This window comes from Neolamprologus multifasciatus, chromosome 16 (assembly GCF_963576455.1).
Source record: "Neolamprologus multifasciatus chromosome 16, fNeoMul1.2, whole genome shotgun sequence".
Taxonomy (NCBI): domain Eukaryota; kingdom Metazoa; phylum Chordata; class Actinopteri; order Cichliformes; family Cichlidae; genus Neolamprologus; species Neolamprologus multifasciatus.
Genome location: NC_140454.1, coordinates 21,716,225 through 21,743,920, shown reverse-complemented (window position 1 = coordinate 21,743,920; position 27,696 = coordinate 21,716,225). Strand labels below are relative to the sequence as shown.

Sequence of the window (27,696 nt, the reverse complement as noted above, 5' to 3'; positions counted from 1 at the left end):
TTATTATTATACAAAACAATAATAATAAAAAGGGTGGGTTATCTTAGAAAACTGACTTAAGAACTCGAAATTTCAAGTTAGCTTTTTTTGAGATAATTTTGATTTTATTGACTGCAGTTTTGACAGCAAGTTTTACCGGGCCGGAAATTCCCGTCCACAGTTGTCTGGTCAATTTAGCTAGCTAACTAGCTACTCTTCAGAAACTCTTCAGGTAAACTGACACGTACTCATACACGAAATTTTCGTCAAGGTGAGGTGGCCGCACAGCTTCCAGTATTAGTTACTGACTTCTTCATAGACAGAACTGTTTATGCCCACATTCACTGAGAGAGAGGTGTTCCAGCTAACTGAATGTCAGTTCATTGCCCCTACTTTAATTCTGTTTTGGCTTTCATATCTGTCACCGTCGGTCAACTGGACTCTTCTCAATGTTATAATTTAAACCGCATTTCATTCATTTATTTATTTGTAAATAAATTTGTAAATTTATCTGTAAATACGAAGACCTTGAGCTAGGACCGTGTCATTTAATTCAGTCCGGCCAGCTCCTGAGTCTTTGCTAGACCAGTTTCTGAGTATGGTGCAGTTTACCCTCCTCTTCACTAGGGGGCTCTACAAGACGTATATTTATTATGAGTCGATCGGTAAAACACCTTATTCATCCCAGGTTTCACTCCGCTTCATTGAGTAAAGTCTAAAGACTGGATATGGATAAATAAATTGCGTGTATTTATAATTAGCGTGTATGTAGTGGAAATATTTGTGATATTTGTGTTGGTCTTTCTATTGGATCAAAGTGTGTCACGTGTCCAGGAAGCCGCAATAACTTTTGTGTTATAAATGCTGGCAAGTTAAATTTACCGCAACACAAACCCAGCGATATAACACGTGTGAGGGAACATGGTTGCTCTTGTTTGTGTGATAATTCCGTACAAAATATCAGCAGTTCAGCTTCCAAACCATGAGTCAGAGAAACGGCGCTGAGAACCAGGCCGTCTTCTCCGAGCCGACTGCGACATCGCTTCTCGGCCTTTTGGCTAAGATCAAGTGTAGTATCTGTTCTTATCAGTTTAATATCTGATACGTCCCCTATCCGGGGACCATATATTAAATTGATTTTTGGAGCAGGGAGATGGAATAGGGGCTTGCTCCGTCCACTCCACGCATCGACTTGGTATTGCAGTACTTCCAAGAACGGTGCACCCACCCCTTATTATGTTTAAAGATAATGTAATGGCTACTAATTTATGAGACGACTACGTTTTCAGGGTACTTAGTTCAAAGCTCAAATAAATTTTGAATTATTTCCAGCAAATAAATAATGTGCCCTTTTTGGTCCCTTTGTGTGGAAATTTTTCAAAACAAAACAATGTATGCATAACTGATGTCAGTAAATTTTGAAAGTCTGGTTTATTTTGATGTGAGAAACGTGGAGAAAGAACACTTTTTTCCACTTATGAGTGTGATTGTTCTAAGAAAACCAAATTATGGCACAGAAAAGTGGCCAAAGCATGAACTTTACTGTAGAAATAACAAAAAAAGAAATTTTAAATTACAGTTACATTATTTGAAAAAGTTCTAATGAAAATACAACCGTGTGTTCACAGCTCAGAGTTAAAGCCGGCACTTGCCTCTGTTTTCCAGTAGAGACCGACAGAACTCTCCTAATTTTAGTGCCGTTTGTAACTGAAGTGTAAACAGCGCATTCTGTTCTTCATCCACAGAGGACTCATACTGAAATAGGTTAATAGGTTTAACTCTTCTTTTTGCCATCTTGGTAAAAACTTGGTTAATGCTCTGCACAACACTGAGCGTGATAAAGCACAGTGTAGTTATCCCCCCTGTCGACCACCAGAGAGTGACAGAGCTCTGTAGGTTTTCTGCTCTCTTTGGACCGAATGTCCTTGCTTCCTGATGAATTCACAGATTTCACTGGTAACCATTAAAATAATCCAACTTTAAGGCACTTGTATGTTGGCTTTACATTTCAGAACCTACATCCATATTTTATATACTGTCTGTGGTTGTGTTGCCAACAACCAATAAACATCAAGAAGCACAAGATAGTCTCTTGCTGTTAAAGACCAAGTTGTCTGATTACTTACCAAGCTGATATTCCTGGTATTCATGCTTTAAAGGAAACATTTGCCTTTGAGTCCAGAGTCTTATCATTTCCAAAGTAGTACAGCTAAGCAGCAGTAGTTGTTTCCATTCTTATTAACTCTGATATTTCCTACTTGTTGCCTGGCAAAAACAATAAGCAGAAACAAAAATACAGAGAAAACATCAACAATCAGACGGCCCTCTATGAGCAGCCACTTGGCGAGAGTGGAAAAGAAAATCTCCCTTTAACCTTCTAGTGGGTGAGTCTGGGTTTCTTTGCCTAGGCTGCTGCCTTTGTGACCTGGCATAATAATCATGAATTGACATTAAAACAAAGCCAATGAATTGAACTGAGGAGGCCTTAGTTTGTACTGGGGAAAATAATAGGGTGGTCATGACTGGACTGAGAAAGACGAGCTGCTCTGCTTTCACCAAGATGTAAAAGACCCTCTGACAACAACTTCAGTCTGTCAAAGATTAATTATTCTTCGAATGAAACCAGTGTCATTATGTCCTGATTTATGTCTTTGTCTGCTTTGACAGTCTGGTAAAACTGGTAAAACAAAACGAGTGATGCCAAACAAAACCATTTAAACTTATGGAAGTGCCATACTGGAGTTGTGCTTACAGTACTGAGACCTGCCTTATTTCTTTCTCAAATGACAACTGAAATCATGAGCCCTTCACTTCAGAGTGTCCACTTTTGTCTTGTCCCGACACTTGCAGGTAGAGCTGCTCCCAATCCTGGTTACAAAGACAAAGGCCATGCTGTGCAACATAAACTCCAGTACTGAGATCACATCTTCAGATTTTACCCTGACTTCAGTGCAGCCCAGTGTAATCGGTCTGGTCCATTTAAGAGATTCAAGCCTAAAGCCTAATGTACCATTTTATTCTAATCTTTATCCTGCTCTAATTTCCAAGTAATTTTACTTTTAACGTAAATGCATTTTCATGCTTGAGTAAGACTTACTCTCTAGCTTAAGTAACAGTTTAAGGTGTTTTTACTGTGTGCTCGCTGTAATTTTACTGAATGATCAGAGCGCTTCCTCCATCACTGGTGGAATTTTTTTGTTAAAAATTAAGATCAAGACAAAACCTCTAATCTCATTTGCTAAATGCAATTTGAAAGAAATTTATAAAATCATTAAAAATCATTCTATATCATCTATATCATTCCCAGTATGCCTGTCTGTTGTTAATACGAACAATGGTAGTAAGAAATGTATTTTAAATACCTCTATATAACATTATTCTCTTTGAGCTTGAAGGAGAGGTCAGAAGTCACATTTATTAAATTAACTAAATCTTTATACTGTGCTTTCTGTATGTTGACAATAAATACCACATTTAGTTAGTTTTTTGTCAGTTGTTGACCAATAAATCATTAAGTTGACCTTGGAGACCTTAGGGAACAGGTGTCAAACACCAGGCCTTGAGGGCCGGTGTCCTGCAGGTTTTAGATGTGTTCTTGATCCAACACAGCTGATTCAAAGGGCTAAATTACCTCCTCAACATGTCTTGAAGTTCTCCAGATGCCTGCTAATGAACTATCCATTTGATTCAGGTGTGTTGACCCAGGGTGAGATCTAAAACCTGCAGGAGACCGGCCCTCGAGGCCTGGAGTTCGACACCCCTGCCTAAGGGTGTCAAATTTTAATGGACTGTTTACATGATCTCACTCTACACCCCTAATAGGTTTTAGAAGAATTCATTCAAAACTCTTTGTGCTATCATGTTTACAGATTACTCATGCAAACTCTGCCAAAAACATGACCTTACTGGAGGCCAATCATAGAATAGACACCGGACAATCATTACATTTATAGTGGATCAGCACTGATTACAAACTTTGTGTCAAAATATGTAACAGAAACTTAAATTTGATTACTTGCCGCAATAACCGCAGTATATTTATCTCCTGATAGTGAACCAGTGCTCAGTTCAGTAACTTGATCCCATCTGTGTTACCTGGCAACTAGTGCCATACCACATAAAACACACCGTTTTCATAGACCTGGGAATGTACGACATTCAAAGAAGTCCCAAGAAGTGATTTCATGTCCTTGTTGTTGTATTTTTAAATGAAAGGAGGATCTAGGAGGTAAGTGTGTGTGTGCGTGTGCGTGTGTGTGTGTGTGTGCAAACAATTCTGTAAATCTTTCTTATATATGATACTAAAATGTGTATAGGTATGTTACATAATTGGTGCATCTAATCTCATATGGTGTTTTCAGCGTGTTGAACTCACATTTTTGAATATACACTCATCGTCTGGTTCACTGGGTACACCTGTTCATCTGCTTGTTAATGCAAGTAATAAATCAAGTGACTGAACAATGGTGCAGTTGTTGGTGCTAGCCATTTTTCCCAATGGTTTGAAAAATAGCAAAAATCCAGTGAGCAGCAGTTCTCTGGGTAAAAATGCCTTGTTGATATTGCACAATAGAGGAGAATAGCCAGACTGCTTCAAGCTGATGGGCAGAAAGCAGTAACACAAAAAATTCAAATAACTACTCGTTACAACCAAAGTATGTACAGGAGCTTCTCTGAGTGCACAGCTCAGATGGACTACAACAGCAGAAGACCATACTGGGTGCCCCTCCTGTCAGCGATGAAATGGAAATTGAGGCTACAATTCTTACATGCTCACCAAAATTGGACAATGGAAGCTTGGAAAAATGTCTCGTCTCATGAGTCTGCTGCAACATTCCGATGTTGGAGTCAGAATTTGGCGTTAACAACATCGCATGGACGCTTTGCAGCTATGCTTTGGCTTGATTGATGGTGGTGGGAGATCTTGTTACACTTTGGGCGCCTCATTACCAACTGACCACTGCTTAAACACTACAGCTGACCATGTCCATCCCTTTGATTGCGGTGTACCCAGATTCTGATGGCTGCTTCCAGCAGGATAATGCATTATGTCACAAGCTCAAATCATCTCAAACTGGTTTCTTGAATATGACATTGAGTTCACCTTAATCAAAAAGCATCCACAGTCACAAGATCTCAATCCAATAGAGCACTTTTAGTATGTGGTGAAATGGGAAATTCACATCATTCATGTGCAGCCAACAGATCTACAGCAGCTGTGTGATGCTATCAACTTAACATGGACCAGAAATCTTGAAAGACAAAAGGGGGTCCAACCCAGTACTAGCAAGGTGTACCTCATGAAGTGGCCAGTGAGGGTATATCTCAGGCTATTTAACCGTGAGTAGCCTGGCTAGATAGCCGATTATATTATCTAGTGAAATCACTTGGTGGTTTATATTGTTTTCTGAGGGAGGAGCCAGTTTAACAGTGTGATGTAATAAAGTCACGCAGCCTCTCACTCTCTCATGTGAGGCGTCTTGAAGGCTTCGTTGATGATGTCTGAAACAGTTGGTCAGTGTGGGCTTAAACATGTGTTATCTGTGTGTAACTAGCTGTAAATTATTTCTTGTTGTTGTTTTTGGACGCTAGCTCTTCAAGAAATCTTTTACACGGCAATCTTTTTTTTTAATGCGCTTTCAGATATGCTACCTAAATTTGAGAGCAAGGTTCACCCAAACCAAGTGACTCAGCAGTTGCAGCAGCAAAAAACACATGGAATAAATCAAGCACGGGTTTCTGCTTCGTATAAGGTGGGTGTTTATCTGTCACAAGCTTTTATTTTTCACACAGGATTAGGATTAAGAAAACTGGCATTGTAACTATATCATATCCATATTAAAAGTACTGTTTTCTAAACTTCTAAACTGTAAATGGGGTAATATATCAAAACCAAAAGTATTCATGTAATGACTTATATTACATTAACCTATCATGAGTTTCATATATACAATATTAATCTACAAAGTGTAGCTGGCAAATAGCTCCTGTGATGAAAAGTGCTGTATAGAGTGGAGGAGAAGCCAGACATCATGAAATCAAGATACTTAATTAAAATGTGTGAGCAAAGTAGAGTACAGTAACTGAATAAATGTGCTTTGTTTTCTACTATTTCATGTTATGTTAAACCTAAACTGTCCTTCATGTTTTGTTCACAAGTATAATAGTTTGGCTATGATGATAGGAATTATTTTTAAATTGTGCTAGTTCCTTAAAAATCATTGCTCTTTTATGCCTTCATTAAGAAATCCGAGTGTAATTAACTCACTCATTAACGCATTTATGTGTTGATCCACAACCGCTGCCCGACTGCTGCCTTTCCTCTACAGTAAGTATTAGGTTCGTGCAGCTTGCTCAGCAGCAACACAGCTCTGACATCACTGTTGCAATGTCGAGCACCCAAAGCGGTTGCTGCAGAGCCTCCTCTCTCCTGCCACTCTGGCAGACCTCATCCTAAGCTTGATCTCATTAACACAATCCCCCATGTTGCGCCAGGATGTCGGAAGCTGGCTTGGAGTCACGGCTAGTTCATACTCTGGCGGTTAACACAGCCAGACCCTCTAAACACCTTTTTCTGTCCCCTTCGTTCCAGCGCCTTTCTCTCGCCTCCTGGATCAAGGAAAACATTTTCAAGAAGGAATGTTGCTTTTTTGAAAAAGATGGAAGGTAAGCTGCTGGGCTGCTCTGCACTATGCTGAATTGATGAGGACTGACTTAGGACTGACCTTCTTGTTATTACTGTAATAGAGTGGTGCTGTGGGGACAGTTACATGATAATGCAGTTTTCAGCTAAATAAAATACAGAATGCAAAACAAACTTTGAACACTAAAAAATGGGCATTTCTAAATAAATTAGCTTTTTAATTAAAGCTACTGGATATCTGCAAAGCAGGTGAAGAAGAATTAATGTATTTATACTTTTTAAAATCTTAAACATCAGCTTCTGTTTCTCTACTGTTTCTGTAGTGGGGATGTGTGTAAGTGTGGCTACGCAAAAACTGATCATACAGATGAAGCCATCAAGCCAGAAGACTTCACAGGCGAGTCGTGGAACATACACAGACATGTCCGTGAAGCGCCCACTGACGCTTTTGGAGACATCAGCTTTGGTGGTTTGGGACAAAAGACAGGCAAGGTGAGCCAGTCCTTACTCTACATTATATAATGTTACTGTGTAAATGCACATCTGCAAGTCTTTATGCCATCCTTTAAATCTGTGTGTACATGTCCACCGTCAGTACGCCCGAGTGTCCACAGACACCAGCCCTGAGATCCTGTACCAGTTATTGACTGAACAATGGAAACTGTCCCCTCCCAATCTACTGATCTCAGTGACCGGAGGAGCCAAGAATTTCTATCTGAAGTCTCATCTTAAGAACATGTTCCACAGAGGGCTGATCAAAGTGGCCCAGACAACAGGTCAGCCAGAACGAGAGCAAGCGAGTGATAGATTTGTGTGTGAGAGATCATTCATTGCACAGAAAGTAGTGTTTTTATGGATACGTGCCACCTCCCATGCTTCTGTTCTGTTCATTTTGGTAGTCAGATAGACTTCAGCTGTATGTAGTTTGCGTTTGTACTAACTGTAAAAACAATAAAAACTTGTAATTCTAACATCCTGAATATCTCTCCTGGTTTCCTGGTAACCTTGCGGACTTGTGAAACTTTCAGAAAATGATTGCTCCATTCCCAGAAACAGTTCCACACTCAACCCCCCCCCCCCCTTTTTTTTTTGCATGCTTTTTAGGTTGTTTCCAGAAAAACATTCACATAGGAGTCCTATCTTTAAAGTCAGGACTGTAAGGCTCTTAATATTGACTTCCATATTTTAGAGATATTTTGTTCTACTGGTGAATATACTGTTTTGTACGCAGGTGCATGGATCATCACTGGTGGTACCCACGCAGGTGTGATGAAGCACGTGGGGCAGGCTGTGAGGGACTACGCCATGAGTAGCTCCATGCAGGGCAAGATTGTAACTATTGGAGTGGCAACATGGGGGATAATTCATAACAGGAAAGCACTGGTGCATCCAGAGGTAGGACAAACACTTATGGTGAGATGGCATCATCTTCTTAGCATTCGGTTACTGTAAATTCTTCTCACTCGCCGTCTTTTTCCTTTAGGGATGCTTCCCTGCCCATTATTTGATGGACACTGGGAACCAGGGCCAACTATCCACTCTCGACAGCAACCATTCCCACTTCCTGCTGGTGGATGATGGAACCCACGGACAATATGGAGTAGAGATTAAATTGCGTAGCTGCCTAGAGATGTGGATCTCCAGAAAGTGTCTTGGAAATAAAGGTTAAAGATAACAGATGTAGTATCTAAAAAATCAATAAGACAAGGCAGATATTTATTGAAATATAATAATATATCTTTCAAGCTTTTGATTTTTTTTTTTTTAAATTGATCAAATATTTGATCTTTAGAGACTGGTGTGACTATTCCTGTGGTGTGTGTGGTTTTGGATGGCGGACCAGGCACACTGAATGTGAGTCAGCAGTTTTTTGGCCTCTCTCCCCCAGTGTCAGTGTGTATGTGTGTGTGTGTGTTGTTGTTGTTGTTGTATAACTGCCCTGTGTGTCTCCTCTCAGACCATCTACAATGCTATGCAGCATGGAACACCATGCGTGATCATGGAGGGCTCTGGGAGAATAGCAGATGTTATTGCACACGTGTCAGGACTGCCACTAATCCGAGTCACTATTGCCCTCATCCAGCAGTTGATGAAGAAGTTTTTTGGTCAAGAGTATGAACAATTCTCAGATGGCAAAATCATAGAATGGACCAAGAAGGTATGTAAATATACTGAAAACCATAAAATTACTGAACTTACTATAGAAGCATTTTTGCCCAGAGTGTGGAGTTTGCATGTTCTCCCCGTGTTTGCGTGGGTTCCCTCCAGGTACTCCGGCTTCCTCCCACCGTACAAAGACATGCAGTTTGTGGGGATAGGTTAATTGATTAATCCAAATTGCCCATAGGTGTGACTGCGGGAGTGATTGTGAGTGCGAATGGTTGTCTGTCTCTGTGTGTTAGCCCTGCAACAGACTGGCAACCTGTCCAGGGTGATGTTTTCTGTGTTAGATATTGCCACAATGTATATACTCCAATCAGGTATAACATTATGACCATCTGTCTAATATTGTGTTTATCCTCCTTTTGCTGCCAAAATGACTCCGACCCATCGACCTTGACATGGAGTCCACTAGATCCCTTAAGGTGTCCTGTTATAGCTGCAAAAATGCTAACAACAGAGCCTATAAGTCCTGTTAATTGTGAGGTGGGCATCCATGTACATAAGTTTTTTGTTCAGTCATTATTTCCCCTCTAGATGCTCGATTGGGGAAATTGAGCTCTGGAGAACTTGGAGGCTAATTCAACACCTCAAACTCGTTGTTGTGCTCTTTAAACCATTCCTGGACTATTTTGCTTTGTGGCAGGGAGAATCATCCTGCTGAAAAAAGCCACACCCATCAGGGAATACCATTTCCATTAAAGGTTGTACATTGTCTGCAACAGTTCTTTGCTAGGTAGTACATCTCAAGGTAATATCCACATGAATTGCAGGACCCAAGGTTTCCCAGCAGAACATTGCACAAAGCATCACACTCTGCTGGCTTGCCTTCTTCCCATATTGCATCCTGGTGCCAGGTGCTCCTCAGGTAAGCAACGTACACGCACTTAGTCACCCACGTGATGCAGAAGAAAACGCGGTTCATCAGACCAGACCACCTTGTTTCATTGCTCTGTGGTCCTGGCCTGAAGCTCACCCTGCTGTTGTTGGTGCTTTTGGTGGTGGACACGGGTCAGCATGGACACCCTGACTGGTCTGTGGCTATGCAGCCCCCCACAGGATGAACTGCAATGTACTGTGTATTTTGACACCTATCTATTTGAGCTACAGCTGTTTTTTTGTTTTTTGTTTTATCAGACCACACAAGCCAGCCCTCACTCCCCACATGCATCAGCAATTCTTGACAGCCCTGTTGATTGCTGTTCCTAGCTTGTATCGCTTTTGATAGATACTGACCACTGCAGCTCAGAAATGCAACATAAGGGCTAAAGTTTAGGGGATGCTCTGACTCAGTTGTCTAGCCATCACAATTTTGGTGTTTTCACGCTCGCTTAAATCTTTATGCTTGCCCATTTTTCCCGTTTCTAACATCAGCTTTGAGGACAAAATGTTCACTTGCTCCCTGATAAATCCTATCCACTAACATAGCTCTTATATATATTCGATATATATTCGATTCCTCTAAGGTCCTCACCCCCTGTGTCTAAGTCTCCTCTCCCTTCATGTGTTTCATGTCTGCTTGTCTTATGTCAGATTTAGGTCTATTATATTTGCTGTTCACATTTTTCTTTGTCAGGATGACACCTTCATCTTCATCACCATGCATCTTCAGTAACATATGTTGAACAGCATAGTTTTAGCTGCAGAACTGTTTCCTGCAGCTAAATGACTAAATATCAAAGATGAAAATATTTGCACGAAGTTTGTTGTGTGCTCACCAGAGATGTCTGAGCCAGAGCCAAAGAAACAGTGGTTCCAGTATTTAAACATTTTTCTTTATTGAATTTGTAGATTCAGGACATCATCAGGATGTCACACCTGCTGACAGTGTTCAGAGTGAGCGAGGACTATCACGGGGATTTGGATGTGGCCATTCTTCAAGCACTACTCAAAGGTAAGAATATGGATTTGAAGCAAATGCCCGGATCCTAACCAGACAGCCTACAAACATAACACACGCTATTAAGTATGAAGAAGGACTGGCTTAGTGCCAAACAAGCTCTTAGCAAGTATAATATTTCCAGTCAGAAAAATAAATGTGCTATCGAATGTCCCACAGTTGAAGATATTTTGATACCATCTTTACAGAGACATTTAAAACTACACTTGATGTCTTTAAAAATGTGCCATGCTTCCTTCAGACTAATAATGCCTCATGATATTCTGAAAAAATACCTAAGAAACCCATTTAAACCAAGCTTAGCAAAGAAATCTGAGCTAAAGTGCACTGAAACCATAAGTGAGTCCATCACACTGGGCATTCACTTAATCTTTTGACCGTGATGAGTCATCATTCTAGTTTATCTGCTTTGTCCAGACTTTCCATCCATCCAGGTAATTAAACCACATTATCTGGGCGCCTTTCTGCTATCTCAGCTAATGTAGGTCATCCAGTCTCTTCCATTATAGTCACATGACTACAGTCCTGGTAGTACAACTGGAAATTCTCCTGTACTAATGCATCAAGAACACTATAATAGAAAAATAATTGGTTTATGTTTGATATTTGGTTTTGATGATAAACCAAACACGTCCATGCTTCCATCTTGTCAGACTGGACTCTTGCTTGTCTTTTTGTTGTAATATAAATATTTTTAAAAGATTTGCTGGGGGAAAAACATCATTCTCAGATTAAATGGTTTAAGAATTTATTTAAAAATCAATTAGATTACTCATTGGATAAATGAAAAAAACAACTTTTTACATTCAAATGGTAAATGGCCTGTATTTGTATAGCGCTTTTACTAGTCCCCCCTAGGGACCCCAAGGCCCTTTACACACCCAGTCATCCACCCATTCACACACACTGGTGAAGGCAAGCTACAGTTGTAGCCACAGCTGCCCTGCAGCAGACTGACAGAAGCGAGGCTGCCATATCGCGCCATCGGCCCCGGTAGGTGAAGGGTCTTGCCTAAGGACACAACAACCGAGACTGTCCGAGCCGGGGCTCAAACCGGCAACCTTCCGATTACAAGGCGAACGCCCAACTCTTGAGCCACGATCGCCCCAATGCTATCTAAAATGCACCGAGCAGTGGATGAGCTTTTTAGAGAGACAAGAGACAAATAAATCGAATCACTGTAAATTCTTCTTTCAGCCTCAAGATCCAGTGAATTCCTGGATGGAATAGCAGTTGAATGGAATAGGCAGCTGGAGCTGGCTATAACCTGGAACCGGGTGGATATAGCTGAGACTGAGATCTTCACTGAGGAGAGCCAGTGGAAGGTGGGTTTGTCTTTTAAATAGAAAACCAACATCACTCTCTGATCAGTTACCCAGATAGTGTTTTTTCTCCCCCATTTCCTGCTGAACATCAATAAGAAACATCAATTCCTCCAAATAACTTTATCCCTTCCTTCTGTCCTGCTGGCCGCAAGTAATGCTGAATTTTATTCTTCTGTAAGGCAACACACCTAAGCCTTACACCTGGTGATGTTATTCTAAAATGTAATTCTGTTTGAATTATGTAAAAACATATTTCAAACATTTGCCAATAACGTTTTTATATTTCTTCTCTACTCACTTTCAGTTTACACACTTGTCTTGAACTTAATGCACACTGCTTTTCCAGTCTTTTCTCTAATATTTAACCTTCTTTGTAAAGTATATCACTCTGTTGCTAGTAAAGCTGTCTATGTTTGTGATTGGTTACATGCTTCGCTTTCGTCCAAACAAACTCATAGCTAGATTGGGAAACTCTGGGTTGCCTTATTTAGTTGATACCTACCTCTTGTGTGACTGCGTAGTCTGATTTCTGATGTTAGGGGGAAAAAAGGGAATTGAAATGAAAGAGAAAAATAATGACCTTTACAGCGCAGGCTTTGTGATTGGAAAGCATTGAAATCCTGGTTCGTATTAGTAAGATAAATTTAATGAATGGGAAAACTGAAATAGGTAATTATGTGAGCCTATCAGGTGCCAGACTGGCCACACACGCCATTTTCCCTGGAGAAGTGAAAAACTGTAAATAATTGACATACATAAAGATTTAACTATAGGGAGGGTTTGCTGTGTTCGAAACTGATTCCAAAGGTAAACCCATTATCAATACAGAAAGCCTTCTTGCCACCATAACACCATAAAGTGAGCTGATTCAGCAGCAGCATGCATCATATTATAAAGGTTTTACGAGTAGCAGAGAAGAGGTCTATAAAGAAATAGCAGTCTGCTTTTCCATTCATTTTATTGTCTCCATGTTGAACTTTGCCATCACACCATCCTTTGTTTCTAAAACAATGATACTAGACAAAAAAACAACAAAAATTCTGATGATGTTGTTCTGATTTTTTTTCCTGCTTCTAGTCCGACGACCTCCACTGGGCCATGTTCTCAGCCCTGACTGGCAACAAGCCTCAGTTTGTGAGTCTGTTGCTGGAGAACGGTGTGAGTCTGAGGGATTTCCTGCAGGAGGAGAAAACTCTGTGTGAGCTCTACGCACAGCTGCCCAGCTGCTTCTTTCTGCGCAAGCTGGCTAAGCGGATCCACTGTGCTCGATGCAGCGGGAGGCAAGCTTTCGGCATCAGAACTCGAGCTTGCAGGGAGCAAGGCAAAAAAAAGATCTCCTTAACTTATGTCTCTGATGAGGTGCACCACTTGCTGGGCAAGTTCACCCAGCCCCTCTATCCTCCCTCCACCACCACAGACGAGTTAAACATGTCCATGGATGAAACGTCACTGTCAGTGAGTTAGTTCATCCAGTTTTTTTCGTTTGAAACACTGAATCTGTCTTTTTGCCAATTAATCATGTGTTGTATCTTACCCAGTTTTATTTTTTATAATTTGAGAAAGCTTATTTTATGGAAATAGATGATAGTAGGAGTAAAATATTCAGTAAATATACTAAGCATTTAGACTGAATATGCTGTTTTAGGGTATCATTATATCAGAAATCCTGGTATTGTAAACATTAATCATGTAATAATAACAGACTCCTTCACTTTCTTTTTAGCCGTCTAAAAGTCAGACAAGTTCCCAAGCTCAGCTCAGGGAGGACAGTCCTGAAACACAGAGGGACCCGGGCACAGACCTTTTCCTTTGGGCTGTCGTCCAGAATAACAAGGAACTGGCTGAAATTGCCTGGGAGCAGGTGACGAAAGCACTTCTGGAAACTTCAACCATAGCTGCTTGCGTGGCGCGTTTATGACCTCACATCTTTCTGTATCTGTGTACTAACAGTGTAGGGATTGTATGTCTGCTGCTCTGGCTGCCAGTAAGATCCTGAAGAAAATGGCACAAGAAGGAAGCGATGCAGATGGTGCAGAAGAAATGCGAGAACTCGCCAATCACTATGAGAAACATGCCATTGGTATAACACATATCATAACATGGCTGAATTGACCGTGATTGTTACGGGGCTTGAATTTATCCTCAGGCTGTGTATATGTGTGTCCCAGGTGTCTTCACCGAGTGCCACAACAGTGACGAGTCGCGCGCTAAGAAACTGCTGGTTCGCATGTCACACTTGTGGGGCAGAACGACATGCCTGCGGCTGGCACTCGAGGCAGATGACAAAAACGTCATAGCTCAGTCTGGTGTTCAGGTAGAGGAAAATTTAGATTTTCCAGAGGGGATTGCCAGTGTGTTATACATCACAATGTTGAGTAGATCAATTAAAGTTACAAAAGTTAAGAAATCGCTCAATTTAATTTCAAAATTTTTTCTTGGTGCTGCATTATAATCCAGTCTGTGTAAATGTGTCTTTCAGGCTCTGCTGACTCAGATCTGGTGTGGTAAGCTTTCAGTAGAGAACCCTGTGTGGAGAGTGCTGATCTGCATGGTGTTTTTCCCTCTTATCTACACTGGCTTTCTGTGTTTCAGGTGAGACCTGAAAGATAAAGATAAATAAATTCTTCCCAAGTGAAGAAAGGAAGCATAGCATATGTAAATGACTACTAGGGAGTTGGATGGGCTGGCTTTAGACCACACACAAAAAGGCTTTTCTGCCTAATAATGCCATGCTACTGTACAGATGTGTGTGAAGTAGGTTAGAGCAAGTGGTAAGGAAAGTGATAAACAGACAGCATCAACGCAACACTGGTCACATTTCTTTTAAGTGTACTTTTTTTCCTGGCATCTCCATTCTACCATCTTAAAACAACCCCGAAGAAAATAAACATTACTATACAAAAGGAAAAACCCTTCATTTGGTTGTACCCAATGATGCAATCAATGACCTCATGACCTTATATAAAAAGGAAGTGCCAGTTTGGCCCCTCCCACACACCTGTTTTGGCTGTATGACCAGAACAAAGGAACAAACAAAGGTAATTATAACCAAAGCAACATGAAGTCACTTTCCAAGATTTAGATGTGTATTTTGCTGGAAGTTTCCCTGACAGTGATTAGTTATATGGCCAAACAATAGTTAACATCCAAAAACCCATAGGAGGAAAATCTGACAACAACACCATGGATGCTAAACAGAAGTTCGCTGTAATCACCGAGAGAAACGTAAAAGTTTACACAGTGTAGAGTTTACTAATTAATTACTTCTTGAGAAATTTTACTTAGATGAACTTTTAAATAAAGTAACATGAAAAGAAGGAGGTGATCTCAAAGTGACTAAGTGGAGATGCTTACATCTGGTGTAATGTAAGGATGTGTGTGACTAATTGTTACTACTGTCGATACCAGACGTACTTGTAGTTTAATCTAATTGTTAACGTCTCAATTGATGCCAAATACCGGTAAATTGTTGTGTCCTAAATGTTATGCCTTACCTCCTTTTTAAGCCTGTTATTGTTACTTGTTTTTTTAATTCACGGATACAAGTGGCGGAAATTAGCTTTCTTCTTTAGAAAAAGGTTGAGGAGTCATTCAGGAGGTATTCAGAGTAGAGCCGCTACTCCTCAATGTCGAAAGGAGCCAGTTGGGGCGGTCGCCTCCCAGACATGTCCTACTCTGAGGAGGCCCTGGGTAGACCTTGGACACACTCGGTTGGCCAATGTGTTCCCCTGGATAACCTGGAGGAGGTAGCTTGGGGAGAGGGAGGTGTAGACTTCTCTGCTTAGGCCCCCCATGACCCAAAGGAAGAAATGGATGGATTATTTATCGTTTTAGATTTTAACTTTCATTGAGATAGTTGTTATGAATTGTAGAGCAATGCGTATTCTTCATAATGTGCTGAACAATGTTCATAATGCGAGGTGCCGCGCATTTAAACTACGATTCATTATTGACAAGTGTGATTAATGGTTTCAAATGTCTTTGTTTGGAGGGTTTTTGACATTGTTTATTAAACAATACACCAATTTAACTTGATTTCTGCTTGTATTCTTTTTAATAATAATACCTGATTGAGTTTCAGCTGTGGTCAAAAGTGTAACTTTTCCACAGACATGATGAAATCATCCAGAGAGAAACTGCGACAGATGAGGAGATGAAGACAGTGGAGACCCTGACAGGAAGCACACTTAGAACAAATGGTTATGGCCCGTATGTACACACTTGTTCCTTAATGCAGATATCAACCCTCATTGCTGCATGACCTTAAATGTCATTTGAAGTTGAATAAACAGTGGATATATGAAAACATGGCATTGTCTCTCTAACTGCAGTGATCTTTCTGTCCACAGCTTGAAGCCCATGAAGCCTCTGGGCTGCTGGTCCAGGCTGATGTACCTGTACACCTCCCCACAGGTTAAATTTTACTGGAACATTGTATTTTATTTCGCCTTCCTCTTCCTGTTTGCTGTGGTGCTGATGATTGATTTCCAGAGCACGCCCTCTGCTGGCGAGCTGCTGCTTTACATCTGGCTGCTCTCGTTGGTGTGTGAGGAGGTCAGACAGGTGAGAAACTGTGGCTCAGACCCACAAATGATACAAAACAACGAACAAATAGTCTTTTTTTTTCTTTGTGTGCACTGTACTGCATTGTAGGGAGACAGTCTTTGAATTTTTCAACACAAAGTGTGGCCCCATTCACCTTTAGAGGCTCAAATGTTTAAAAGGTCAGCAGTAAGAAATGGTGAGTGCCCTTCTTCTTTTAGAGGAGGGAGCAGTGTAACAGAGCAAGTCCACAGAGAATAGAAAACCTTTGTAGTTGTAACAAATGCAGCAAAAACAAATGCATTTAAAGTAGGACAGAAAAGATGCTGGCAGGAAAGGTCTTCAGAGGATTTCTGGGTGTGACCCATTTTAACACAGTTCCCCTTGATGTAGAGAGAGCAGTCAATTTGTTTACCTACCTAAATCCTGTCCCTGAGTAACTCCCTTTTCTGTCTTTTGTTTTTGTTTTCATTTCAAAGGCTTCTTTATCCTTTAATGGTTTATTTATTGATTAGAAAGTAATCAAATAATTTAAATGATAGGTGATTGTATGTCGAATGCTAAGTAATATAAAATCCTCTTATGTCTAATTCTCTTTTCTCTTTCAGCTCTTTCATGATCCAGATGGTTCTGGGTTTCGTAAGAAAGCCAAGATGTACATCAATGAGTTTTGGAATATTTTAGATGTCCTCTCCATCGTCCTGTTCCTTATCGGCCTTGCATTTAGGTGAGTTTTTGCTCTCTAAGACAGTCTGTGTAAATCAATCCACCCACTGCATTATCTATGAATCACCAAGCTTTTCCTACTTCAGGCTGACAACCGAGCTGTTTTATCTGGGTAAAATCATCCTCTGCATCGATTTTGTGGTCTTCTGCCTCCGTCTCATGGCCATCTTCACTATCAGCCGAACCCTCGGACCCAAAATCATCATAGTCAGAAAGATGGTGAGGGGTTTACAGAACAAATACAAAGCATGCTGACCTGAGGTTTTATGGCTACACCAAAAAAACCTCTTATCTAATACAATAAGAAGCTTCTACCTCACCGAGCCTCGATCATAGTCTGCAGATGAAATGTAGTCCTTGTGTTTCAAAAAGGTGTTTTGAACATATGGATCATTTTGTTACGACACTTATTTCATGATTGGTGCCTTTCTATCCTCCAGATGATGGACATGTTCTTCTTCATGTTCCTCCTGAGTATCTGGGTGGTGGCTTATGGCGTCGCCAAACAAGGCATCCTCATCCACAATGAAAATCGTCTGGATTGGATCATCCGTGGGGTGCTTTACGAGCCATACCTCATCATATTTGGCCAGTTTCCCAAAAATATTGATAGTGAGTGGATTTTGAGAATCTTATACTTTAAAAAATATATATATATTTTTTTATTTTAGCTGTAATAATTTGTTTCAGTATTTTTTTACACATATTTATTCTCCTCCAAAGGCTTCAACTTTGCTCATCACTAATGAGGATGTCATTTTTCTTCCTGCAGACACTGAGTTTGACATGAACTCTTGCAGCGTGAATGCTACAGATCCCCTGAAGCCTAAATGTCCCGTGTTGAACGAAAACCAGAGCCCGGTCTTTCCTGAATGGCTCACCATCATCATGCTTTGTGTTTATTTGCTCTTTGCCAACATACTGCTGCTCAACCTCTTAATAGCAATTTTCAAGTGAGTCCTCCTTGTCATCAAAGTGTATGAGCTTTTCTGTCATCTTACTGTTTTAATGATGATGATGAGCCCTCGCCTTTTTAAATTTTTTTTAAACTTTCTTATGTTTCGTGTTATCGTCCCGCACAGCTTTACATTTGAGGAAGTCCAGGACAACACAGACAAAATATGGAAGTTTCAAAGATACGAGTTAATTAAGGAGTACCACAGTCGACCTGCTGCCCCTCCTCCTTTCATCATCTTCAGTCATATCTACCTCTTCATCAGAAGCATGGTGCTGCGGAGGCCCCCCAAAATATACAAAGAGTTCAGTAAGTGCTGAAGTGTTTATCCACACCTTTGCAGGTAATTAACAATGCTTCATTATTTATGTACATGGCTACAGACCACCCACATACAGGGTACCCCAAAGGTGAAGAAGAAGAGAACTTGTAGGCATTCACATGCCACGAAGGCAAATTTAAATCTGTACCTGCAACTTCAGACTCAAGGTATGAATGATGGTAGCTATACCTATGTATGGTGAAAATGCTAAGGGCAGAGATGGGATCTTTTTAAAAAGGTCATCCTCTTCCTCATCACCTCAAGCTTCATCTCCTGAACTGAAGTCAGTGCTCTAGCACGCAAAAACATGCATAACCTTGTTTATTTATATCCAATATATCTGCAGATTAGCCATGCAACCCTCGCATCTCTGTACATCAGACAGTGAGTCGGCTAAAATACAGCTGCTTTTACTCTGGCATTACTCCATCTAATGTTAGGCTCAAGTGTCCTAAAGATCCCACTTTCCCTCTGATGAACAGTTTGACCATATTCTCACATCGTGTGACAGCTGATTTGCTAAGTGTCCAAGTCCAATACCAACTTATCTAGAATTATGCACCTAAATTGGGAGAGTTTAGAAAATAGAACTCAGTTGACTGCAATCTACTGACATCTAGTGGTGATGTTTAACACACTGTAACTAAAACTATGAAATAACAAGATCAAAAGATCTAATATTGTATTTTCTGTCACATAAAACTGTTTCTTGAGTGACCAGTGGAGTGAGTATGGCTCCAAAAGCAGGACAGTTATGTGAGCAAAAGCAGATCACATGACTGAAATCCCACATTTAGGTCACATCAAAACAAGTATCTCGAATGCAGGTGAAGGCTTCCGTTTTCAAAACTAAATCTAAACACAATTTTCAGAGCTTTTAGCCACATCTCATGGTGTTCGTCAGCAGGTGAAGTTTGCCTGGTTGCCATGGAGATGGATCAGTTTATCCCCATCATACTGTAACCAGAGTATGACCCTTTATTTATTTCATTAATGCAGATTATCTCCTCTGTCTCTGCACACGGTCGACAGATTTTTACATGTTTTTGGTGCTGTTGAGAACGTGGCAGTGAAGATGCTGAAAGTTTAATGTATTCAGAGGTCATCTGCAGACCCTGACAGTGCTTTAAACAAAAACCTAATTTGTGTTTTAAAAAGATTATTATAACTATAAAATACAGGGAAAAAAAACAAACTGAACATGAATTGAAAAGAAAAGGTCGCTGAGCAGCTAGTATTTGCTCTTTCTGTTTAACTCACTCCCAGTTTATCTGTTGTGCAGGGTTTTCTGTCCGCATGGATGTGCAGAATTAGGTTATGCAGTGATTCAAAGCATGTGATGCTGTTTTTCAGAGAATGAGCTCAACCCAACAGAGGATGAGGAGCTGCTGACCTGGGAGTCCTTGATGAAAGACAGATACTTGGTGTCTGCACGCCAGGAGCAGAGCCAGAGCACGGAGAGACGCATCCTGGACACAGCCCAGAAGTAATCTCGCAGTAATGTAGTCAAAGGTCCCTGTATGTGTGCTGTCTATGCATCATCACACCAGTTTCTATAAAACGGAGTGAGCAGTCCAGCCAAAATGTGATTGTAAGTTCTTTTTTTAATGAGCTTTTAGAGACTAAAGGACCAATTTGCATGCATAATCACCTTATGTATCACACACAGGTGGATAGATTTAGGGTAATTTGAGATATTTTCTGTCCAAGGACTTGGATGTGGCTGCTTCACCAAACAATATTTACATAAAAATTATTGAAATCACTCTGTGTTATTAAAAAAAGTAATATAATAATTTCCTGTTTGTTTTATTGTAAAGACTGCTGCTTTTCTTTAAGTAATTTTCAAACTGACACTTGTTTCTTCAGGGTTAACATCATAACTGATCTGCTGGAGAGAAATGGGGAAACGAGCGCTGCTGCCATGCTGAAAAGACTGACTCAACTTGAAGAGCAGGTTGTGGCCTGATTTCTTTTGGTTGGCACTAATGTTGCACCTGTGTCTGTAATATGTCACGATATGCTAATGGAGGGTGACCTGAGGCACTAAAGACACGGCACGCTTTTTGTGGCACGCTCTTGTGTGTCAGGGGTGTAAATTTTAGACTTTGAACTGCGTTTTTAATACGTTTTATGGCTTTTCCTACTGATAAACACCTCCCCCATTTCCATTCATACTATACCAAAGTCATAAAGTAGCAAATAACCAATTAAGTGGCATAAGATTCCTGTTTTCTTCACTATCTAATGCAGAAATGTGTACTTTTTACAGTGGGTTCACAGTTAAACAAAAAAAATCTCTATCTCGGGGATTAAACGTGTAGTTACACTTTACACTGACAGAAAGAGGAGTTTCACTGCTCTGACCCACTTAAGATCAAAGTTAGCTATACGTGTAAAATTACTTTGACGTCCTTGATCTAAGCAGTTAACAGAAGTAGTTGATCCACTTTCCTTTGTCTCATCAGGTCAGCCAGTCTACTAAAGCCCTGCAGTGGATTATGGATAGTCTGAAATCTCAGGGTCTGCCCTCAAAAGACACACAGTCACGGAGTCAGTACCAAATTTAATTCACTATTTACATGTCACAGTTTTATGTTTGATAAATATTCTAAATTTGCTGCTGTTTGTGCACATTTTTGTGGTCACCTGCAGCTCCAGCTGTAGTAGATGAGACCCCAGATTCTTTCAGGAATACATCGGAGAAAGGAAGCGGTTTCCATGTGAATTCCCGCCAGTTTTCCTACCCAAACAGCAAACTCACGCGCTTCCCTGTGCCTGAGGAGAAGGTGCCCTGGGAGGTACTTATATTATTTTTTTCCACCACAAAGTCACCAGTTGCCACTCCTCAGAAAGTCACTGAACTGATAAATTGTCCAATAATTCTGGTGGTTTTTATCTCCTTTTTTTTCCAGGTCAGTTTCAGCTCATACAAACCAACTAATTATACCTCTGATGACAGCAAAGACCATGTGGATGGGTGTGTGGAGCCATACTTTCCTGTTTTCACTAGCTTTTTATTTGAGGACAGCGTAGAGTCTGTTTTTCACATGTCTAGAAAGCAACACTCTTCCAGTAGGTTACAAGTAATCATTGAAAGGGATTATTTTGCGTGAGTATACACATTATGTTTTTAACCTGCATATTATACCCATAAAAACATTAATTAGCAGGTAATGAATGGGCCTCGGTGACAAGTGAATTACCAGTTTTCAGGTTGAATCTATTTGAACACAGTAAATAAGCTTTCTGGCCTAACTTTGACTTTATTGTGTAATTACAAGACCGCCTCCTCCAATCTCTGTACGCTCTTCATCTTTGTTTCTCCCTGCAGATCAGAACCAGAAGCCTTAGCTAATTACAGGTATGACACAAGAACAGATATAGAACCTATTCAGTATTACTTATAGTAACCTTAAAAGCATGTCTTGATGTCTGATAAGGATCTTGTCATCTCAGAAACCCAGGGGGGAGGACGGGCATCAGTGGGCGTGGGGCACTGAGCCGCCTGGGTCCAAACCTCAGTGTAGAGCTTGTGATTACACGGTAGGTCATCTCAATGCCCCTGCAGAGGTTTTAAAAAGGTTGTTTTGCACAGAAATATCTGAGACTTTCCACTTATTTTTAGCTGGCGAGACAGCGAGAAGTCAGTTCTGGAGTACCTGGCAGTTTGTGACGAGAGTCGAAGAACTTTAGCTTTACCTGGAGTGAGTTCCAGTCTTTGTCCATTTAATGTGGTTTATACATTTTTTTTGCACTGTTCAATCACACTGTGGCTTTAAAACCTTCAGGGCCCTGTTGATTCTGCTGATAAACTGCCACCAACTCTTAAAAAAACGATGGGAAAAAAGCTGTATGAAACGATCAACGCAAAACTGTCAGAGGGAACAAAGGTAAGTCTGTGCAGCACTGTGGTGGTAAAGCTTTAAAGTAGCTGCAGGAGCAATGAAAACAAAGAACAGCAGTAAAGCACGACAGCTTTAGATAGAAGAACATGTCAACAGCTGTCACTGATAGCATTTTGAGAGAGCAGGAAGAACAGGCCCTCTGTTTGTCTTTGATATAAACACTGGTTAGTAAATTTAGTGATACAATAGAAAGCATTCGATTAAATATTACATTATAAAATAAAAATGTAAACATCAAAGACAAATTACTTATTTCCTGAGCTGAGAAATGTTTGAATCATTCAAGAGAGAAGGGGAGCATCCTGCCAGGGCTGAAACTATACATTAATATGATATCGATTAATTTGTTGATGGACGTGGTTGTTTGGTTTTAGGTGTTTGAGGGTTATGTGGATGACTGCAGGAACACGGATAACGCCTGGGTGGAAATGACTGTCCTAAACATTCACCTGGATAGAAAAAGCCAGGTGATGGTGGACATCAACAACACGGTAACATCGAGTGTTTTACAGCGTGAAGAATAAATTGTCTGTCCGACTGTTTTACGTTTCCTCCTTTCTGCATTTACATGTTATTATCTGTTGCTTTTTAGGTGCTGAGCAGTAACGGTGCTCTTCAGTGGCAGGAGGTGAGCAGCAAAGCCACACTTAGCTCAAACCAAAGAGAGTCGCTGCGGCTGGCTGCTGCGCTGCACAACAGGAAGTTTTGACATTCACGACGCTGCGGCTGTAAATGTGCCTCTACATCTCCCCGTCACTGCTGCCTTTTCTTTAAATATGTCGATTAATTGTGTTGCACTGAAAGCCATAATCTACATTGTGCTGCTGCTGACTATGAAATGAATGCTGAACCTACACTGTTAACTGCTGCTCACTAAAAACAATCAAATATTAACATTCAGAGAAGAGTGGCTACTCCTCCACACTGAAAGAAGCCAGCTGAGGTGGTCTGGGTGGTCTAGGTGAGGTGTTTCAGGCATGTATTACTGGGAGGAGGCCCAGACAGCTGGATCAGCTGGGCCTCTCTGCTAAGATGACTTACAGAGCCAAGAATATTATAAAAACAAGCACTCAGATGACAGGGATTACTTGAACATATAGTAGCCTTATTATTAGAAACTTCAGTGATGTGTGATATGAGCCATTGTTACAGTATATGTGTGACAGAAAAAGTGGAACATCTCTTTTAAGTGAACAGAGTTCACTAACTGTGCACAGGGTACTTTAACTTACAGTTGTCTAATAGTATGTAGCAGTTATAGAGCTTATTCTTTTATAACACACAAGACAATCATCAGTAATAATAATAATTATGTTACAACCTGGTGAAATTAAATATTAATCTACATTTTTTTAGATTGCCTTAATGCACCTTTATTTAATTTGGATATATTTTACTCGATTAATTTTTTTTATTCACTTGTATTGAAGCAGTTTGACTTTGTGGCACTGCTGCTTGCTTTCTCGCCGATATCACTATCTCCGTTTTCCTGAGTTTGTTTGCGTGTTGCACTCTCTCCCGTCCTTTTTAAAAACAGAAAAGCTTGTGAAACACTTTTCTGCCCTGAGCTCAGCTTTTGTCCACCTGCCAAGCATGCAGCGCTGCGCTAGTTTCGGAGCAGCCTCCGCGGGCTCTCATTGGTGCAGCCAGAGGTGGCCAGACTACGCAGTATCGATTTCACTCCCTCCCCCGGCTGCCCAATCGATCACCTGTCCCGGCACGAAATGATCAAAAATCATCCCGATTGTGTCTGTGTGTGCTTGAAAGAGCAGTAACTTCTAAACCGCGTGGATTTGTTGTGACTTTATGACCTGAAAGTTGAACTGTGTGCGCCGAGCAGGCACCAGAGTCCCGGCCTCCCTCCCTCTCTCTCAGTTGTTATTATTTGTATCTCCACCTCCCGGCAGCGCACGGACGCTATTTTTAGCCACAACGTCAAAGAGAGACAAAAAAACAAAACGAAGAGTTCCCACTCTGGAGCAAAAAACAACTGTCCTCACAGAGTCACTGTTAGTCTGTACAAAGGTTGTTATAGTTAACTAAAGCTATATATAAAAAAACATTTTAGTTCAATAGAACAAGAATAGAAACTAGATTTTTGAGGGGGATTAAAAATAACTAAAATGAGTTGTGAATTTGGAAAAATGAAGTAAAATAAAAACCGAAAATAAACTTAGTTTAATATTTGGTAACGTTTGTTATCATAATCTGCCTGGTGAGGCTTTGAAGAGCATGCTTGTTACAAGACTTTAAGTCAGCTGCTTTCAGAAAGCTCTGCTTCCTTATTGTAACACCTACAGCGATTTCGCTAAGTCTAGCCTCAGGCGTACACCCTAGAATACAATAACCCTTCAAAAGAATACAACCTAATGCTGAAACTAATAAGACTAAACCAAAACAAGCAAACTGAAACTAAACTGAACTACAAACAAAAGTCACAATGAAATAACAATAAAAACCAAACGTAGAATAACTTGGGTGTGACAGGCCCCAAGTTATTTTAAACCAATAAAATGACATGTTATGCTCATCATATTTTATACATCTTTTTCTATTGCTTTGCATTTATCATACCAACACTGTTTATAGTTTTCAATCATTTTTATGGTAAAATGAAATTAAGGCTTTTCGCTGACTCCTCTAGTGCACATTGAAGGGTCCCCTCATACCTTCTGGGCCCTTGAGCTGCCCTGTGGAAAGTTACGCCTTTGCACAGGTGTAAATATTTACCATGCTGTGTGAAATATACTCAATTATTGCGCCTTAAGAGAGAAAAAGAAGCACTGAAGCGATAGCCTTAAAATTAAAGAACACATGAGCTGTTCCTTCAGGAAATTACTGCCAGTTTTTAAATTGAAATCTGATGTACAGCAGATGTTATTGGTTTACTTTGTGTAATGAAGTGGGGGCAATCAAGAAAGTCTTAGGGAGTAAAAACTTTACAGTATGTCATAGAAAATTAAGTTAGTCTCAAAGGGTGATGTAGTTTGTATGTCAAACATCTTTTATGCTCACATCTTTAATTTGAGCAAATTCAACTTTGGAAAAGCATTCAAAGCTCCAGATCAACTGTGTGTACATTTTATGATTTAATTCATCTCAATCTGTACAAATTATGAACAACATCAATACTGCATGGTGCATACTGCTGAATAAAACTGAATTGATTACCCGACTCCATGTTAATTCAGCAGAAAATAAAAATTATATTTTATGAACAGATCATGTCATACACGTGAAAATGTTGACCTGAAATGTAAAGTGGCCAAATAGATGTAAGAAAGCACAATATTTTCTTTTAAATAAACAGTTCAGTTCAACCGTGTTCAGCTTCCCAGACAGGTAATGAATGAAAGTAAGCGAAAGTGTGATGGCACAGAAGTATAAAATACCAGAAATGGAAACACTTGCACACAATACCTCAATCAGTCAATGTTGATACACAACACTTAAAAACAAAAGTACTTTAAGTGTGTTAGCTAGTCAGTGTCGGGGAGTAACGGAATACATGTACCGCCGTTACGTATTTAAAATACAAAATATGAGTAACTGTATTCCGTTACAGTTACCGTTTAAAAAGGTGGTATTTAGAATACAGTTACTTTGTTGAAATAAATGGATTACACAGCGGTATTTTCCTGTTTCATATTGTGGCGGGTCAGGACTGTTTGGGTTTTGTTTGATAGCTATGTTCTGTTGTACCAGGCGGCAGCGTTACGGTTGCCATGGTGACACGCTCTCACTGCGACTGTGTGTTTCCTGGGTGAGAGAGGCCTTTTTGTTGTTGTTGTTGTGCTAAGCTAATAAGCAGAATGCTACAGGCATAGCCCTAAAGAATGTAGCCTCATAGGCAGTGTAGTCCGTGCTGCAGGGAGAATGGACCGCCATACCAGTGTTGCCAACTTAGCGACTTTGTCGCTATATTTAGCGAGTTTTCAGACCCCCTAAAAAAAGACGTGAAAGCGCATATCGCTTTTACTCTCAACAAGCAGCGGGTGCTGTAACACAGTCAGTTCTTCTTTTACTCTTATGCTGTTTTGTGGATCACAAGGTTTAAAAGTACTTATAAACACACACACAGAGTAACTCCACCAGAGTGCCTATTTCGGGTCACTTTTGCCGGTCCAAGCCCGGATAAAGGAGCAGGGTTGGAATTGTGACATTAAAAAAAACAATTGCTAAAATAAATTTAATTTGTAGTTCTAAATAAACTCTAAATGCATTTAGGACGTTTTTTGCTCACTTTATGTCTCTTCCACGATGTTATTTCTCTCTCCAACAACGTAGGTTACAATTACATTAGCATGACCAATTATGCAAATTAGGTGATGACGTCATTTAGCGACTTCTAGCGACTTTTAGGACAACCAATAGCGATTTTCCTTACTGAGGAGTTGGCAACACTGCGCCATACCCAGTGTTGCCAACTTAGCGACTTTGTCGCTATATTTAGCGAGTTTTCAGAACCCCTTAGCGACTCTTTTTCTAAAAAGCTACTAGCGACAAATCTGGCGACTTTTTCTGCTGTTATTGGAGACTTATTTATGACGACTTTTTGACGTGAAAACGCGTATCGCTCTTACTCTCAACAAGCAGTGGTGCTGCCGTGGGCGCCTCACCCGTGCCAAAGCACTCAAGGTCGGAGGATAGTCCTCCCCCAGCTGCTATCAGGGCAGGTGATGTTCACACCTGTGCGTCCAAACGGCAAATGAACCGCGCATGAGCGAAGCCGCTGCTCCCGCACTGACTGTAACGCAGTCAGTTCTTCTTTTACTGTTATGCTGTTTTGTGGATCACAAGGTTTAAAACTACTTATAAACACACACACACACAAAGTAACTCCACCAGAGTGCCAATTTCGGGTCACTTTTGCCGGTCCAGGCCCGGATAAAGGAGCAGGGTTGGAATTGTGACATTAAAAAACAATAATTGCTAAAAGAAATTTAATTTGTAGTTCTAAATAAATTCTAACTGCATTTAGGACGTTTTTTACTCACTTTATGTCTCTTCCACGATGTTATTTCTCTCTCCAGCAGCGTAGGTTACAATTACATTAGCATGACAAATTATGCAAATTAGGTGATGACGTCATTTGGCGACTTCTAGCGACTTTTAGGACAGCCAATAGCGATTTTCCTTACTAAGGAGTTGGCAACACTGGCCATACCCGTTATGTCTGTGAGCGCGAGGAGGGAGAAAAAGGAGAGTGGAAAAGTATGACCTGTCATCAGCAGAA

General features: G+C 40.5%; 1 protein-coding gene and 1 non-coding gene across 3 annotated transcripts; both read left to right on the top strand.

Moving 5' to 3' along the window:
• trpm2 (transient receptor potential cation channel, subfamily M, member 2) lies at positions 1–27,371 on the top strand. 2 transcript variants are annotated; one of them, XM_085136455.1, is made up of 34 exons: positions 1–211; positions 5,623–5,732; positions 6,572–6,645; positions 6,946–7,114; positions 7,218–7,398; positions 7,854–8,017; positions 8,106–8,286; positions 8,415–8,476; positions 8,580–8,780; positions 10,574–10,676; positions 11,880–12,007; positions 13,085–13,462; positions 13,731–13,868; positions 13,958–14,087; positions 14,176–14,321; positions 14,487–14,599; positions 16,118–16,216; positions 16,357–16,570; positions 17,158–17,276; positions 17,362–17,494; positions 17,716–17,887; positions 18,048–18,228; positions 18,358–18,539; positions 19,906–20,038; positions 20,422–20,509; positions 21,021–21,105; positions 21,208–21,353; positions 21,468–21,532; positions 21,887–21,916; positions 22,012–22,098; positions 22,181–22,259; positions 22,344–22,445; positions 22,835–22,951; positions 23,053–27,371. In XM_085136455.1, the coding sequence occupies exons 2-34, from the start codon at positions 5,625–5,627 to the stop codon at positions 23,167–23,169; spliced, it is 4,425 nt and encodes a 1,474-aa protein (XP_084992581.1). In that variant the 5' UTR covers positions 1–211; positions 5,623–5,624; the 3' UTR covers positions 23,170–27,371. The 2 variants fall into 2 exon arrangements, with proteins under 2 accessions (XP_084992581.1, XP_084992583.1); XM_085136457.1 differs by lacking the exons at positions 1–211; positions 5,623–5,732 and having other exon boundaries at positions 5,749–6,645.
• LOC146500809 (U2 spliceosomal RNA) lies at positions 1,018–1,208 on the top strand. Its single transcript, XR_014870021.1, has one exon. It is a non-coding gene; the product is annotated as a U2 spliceosomal RNA (small nuclear RNA).
• Positions 27,372–27,696: the final 325 nt, after the last annotated feature.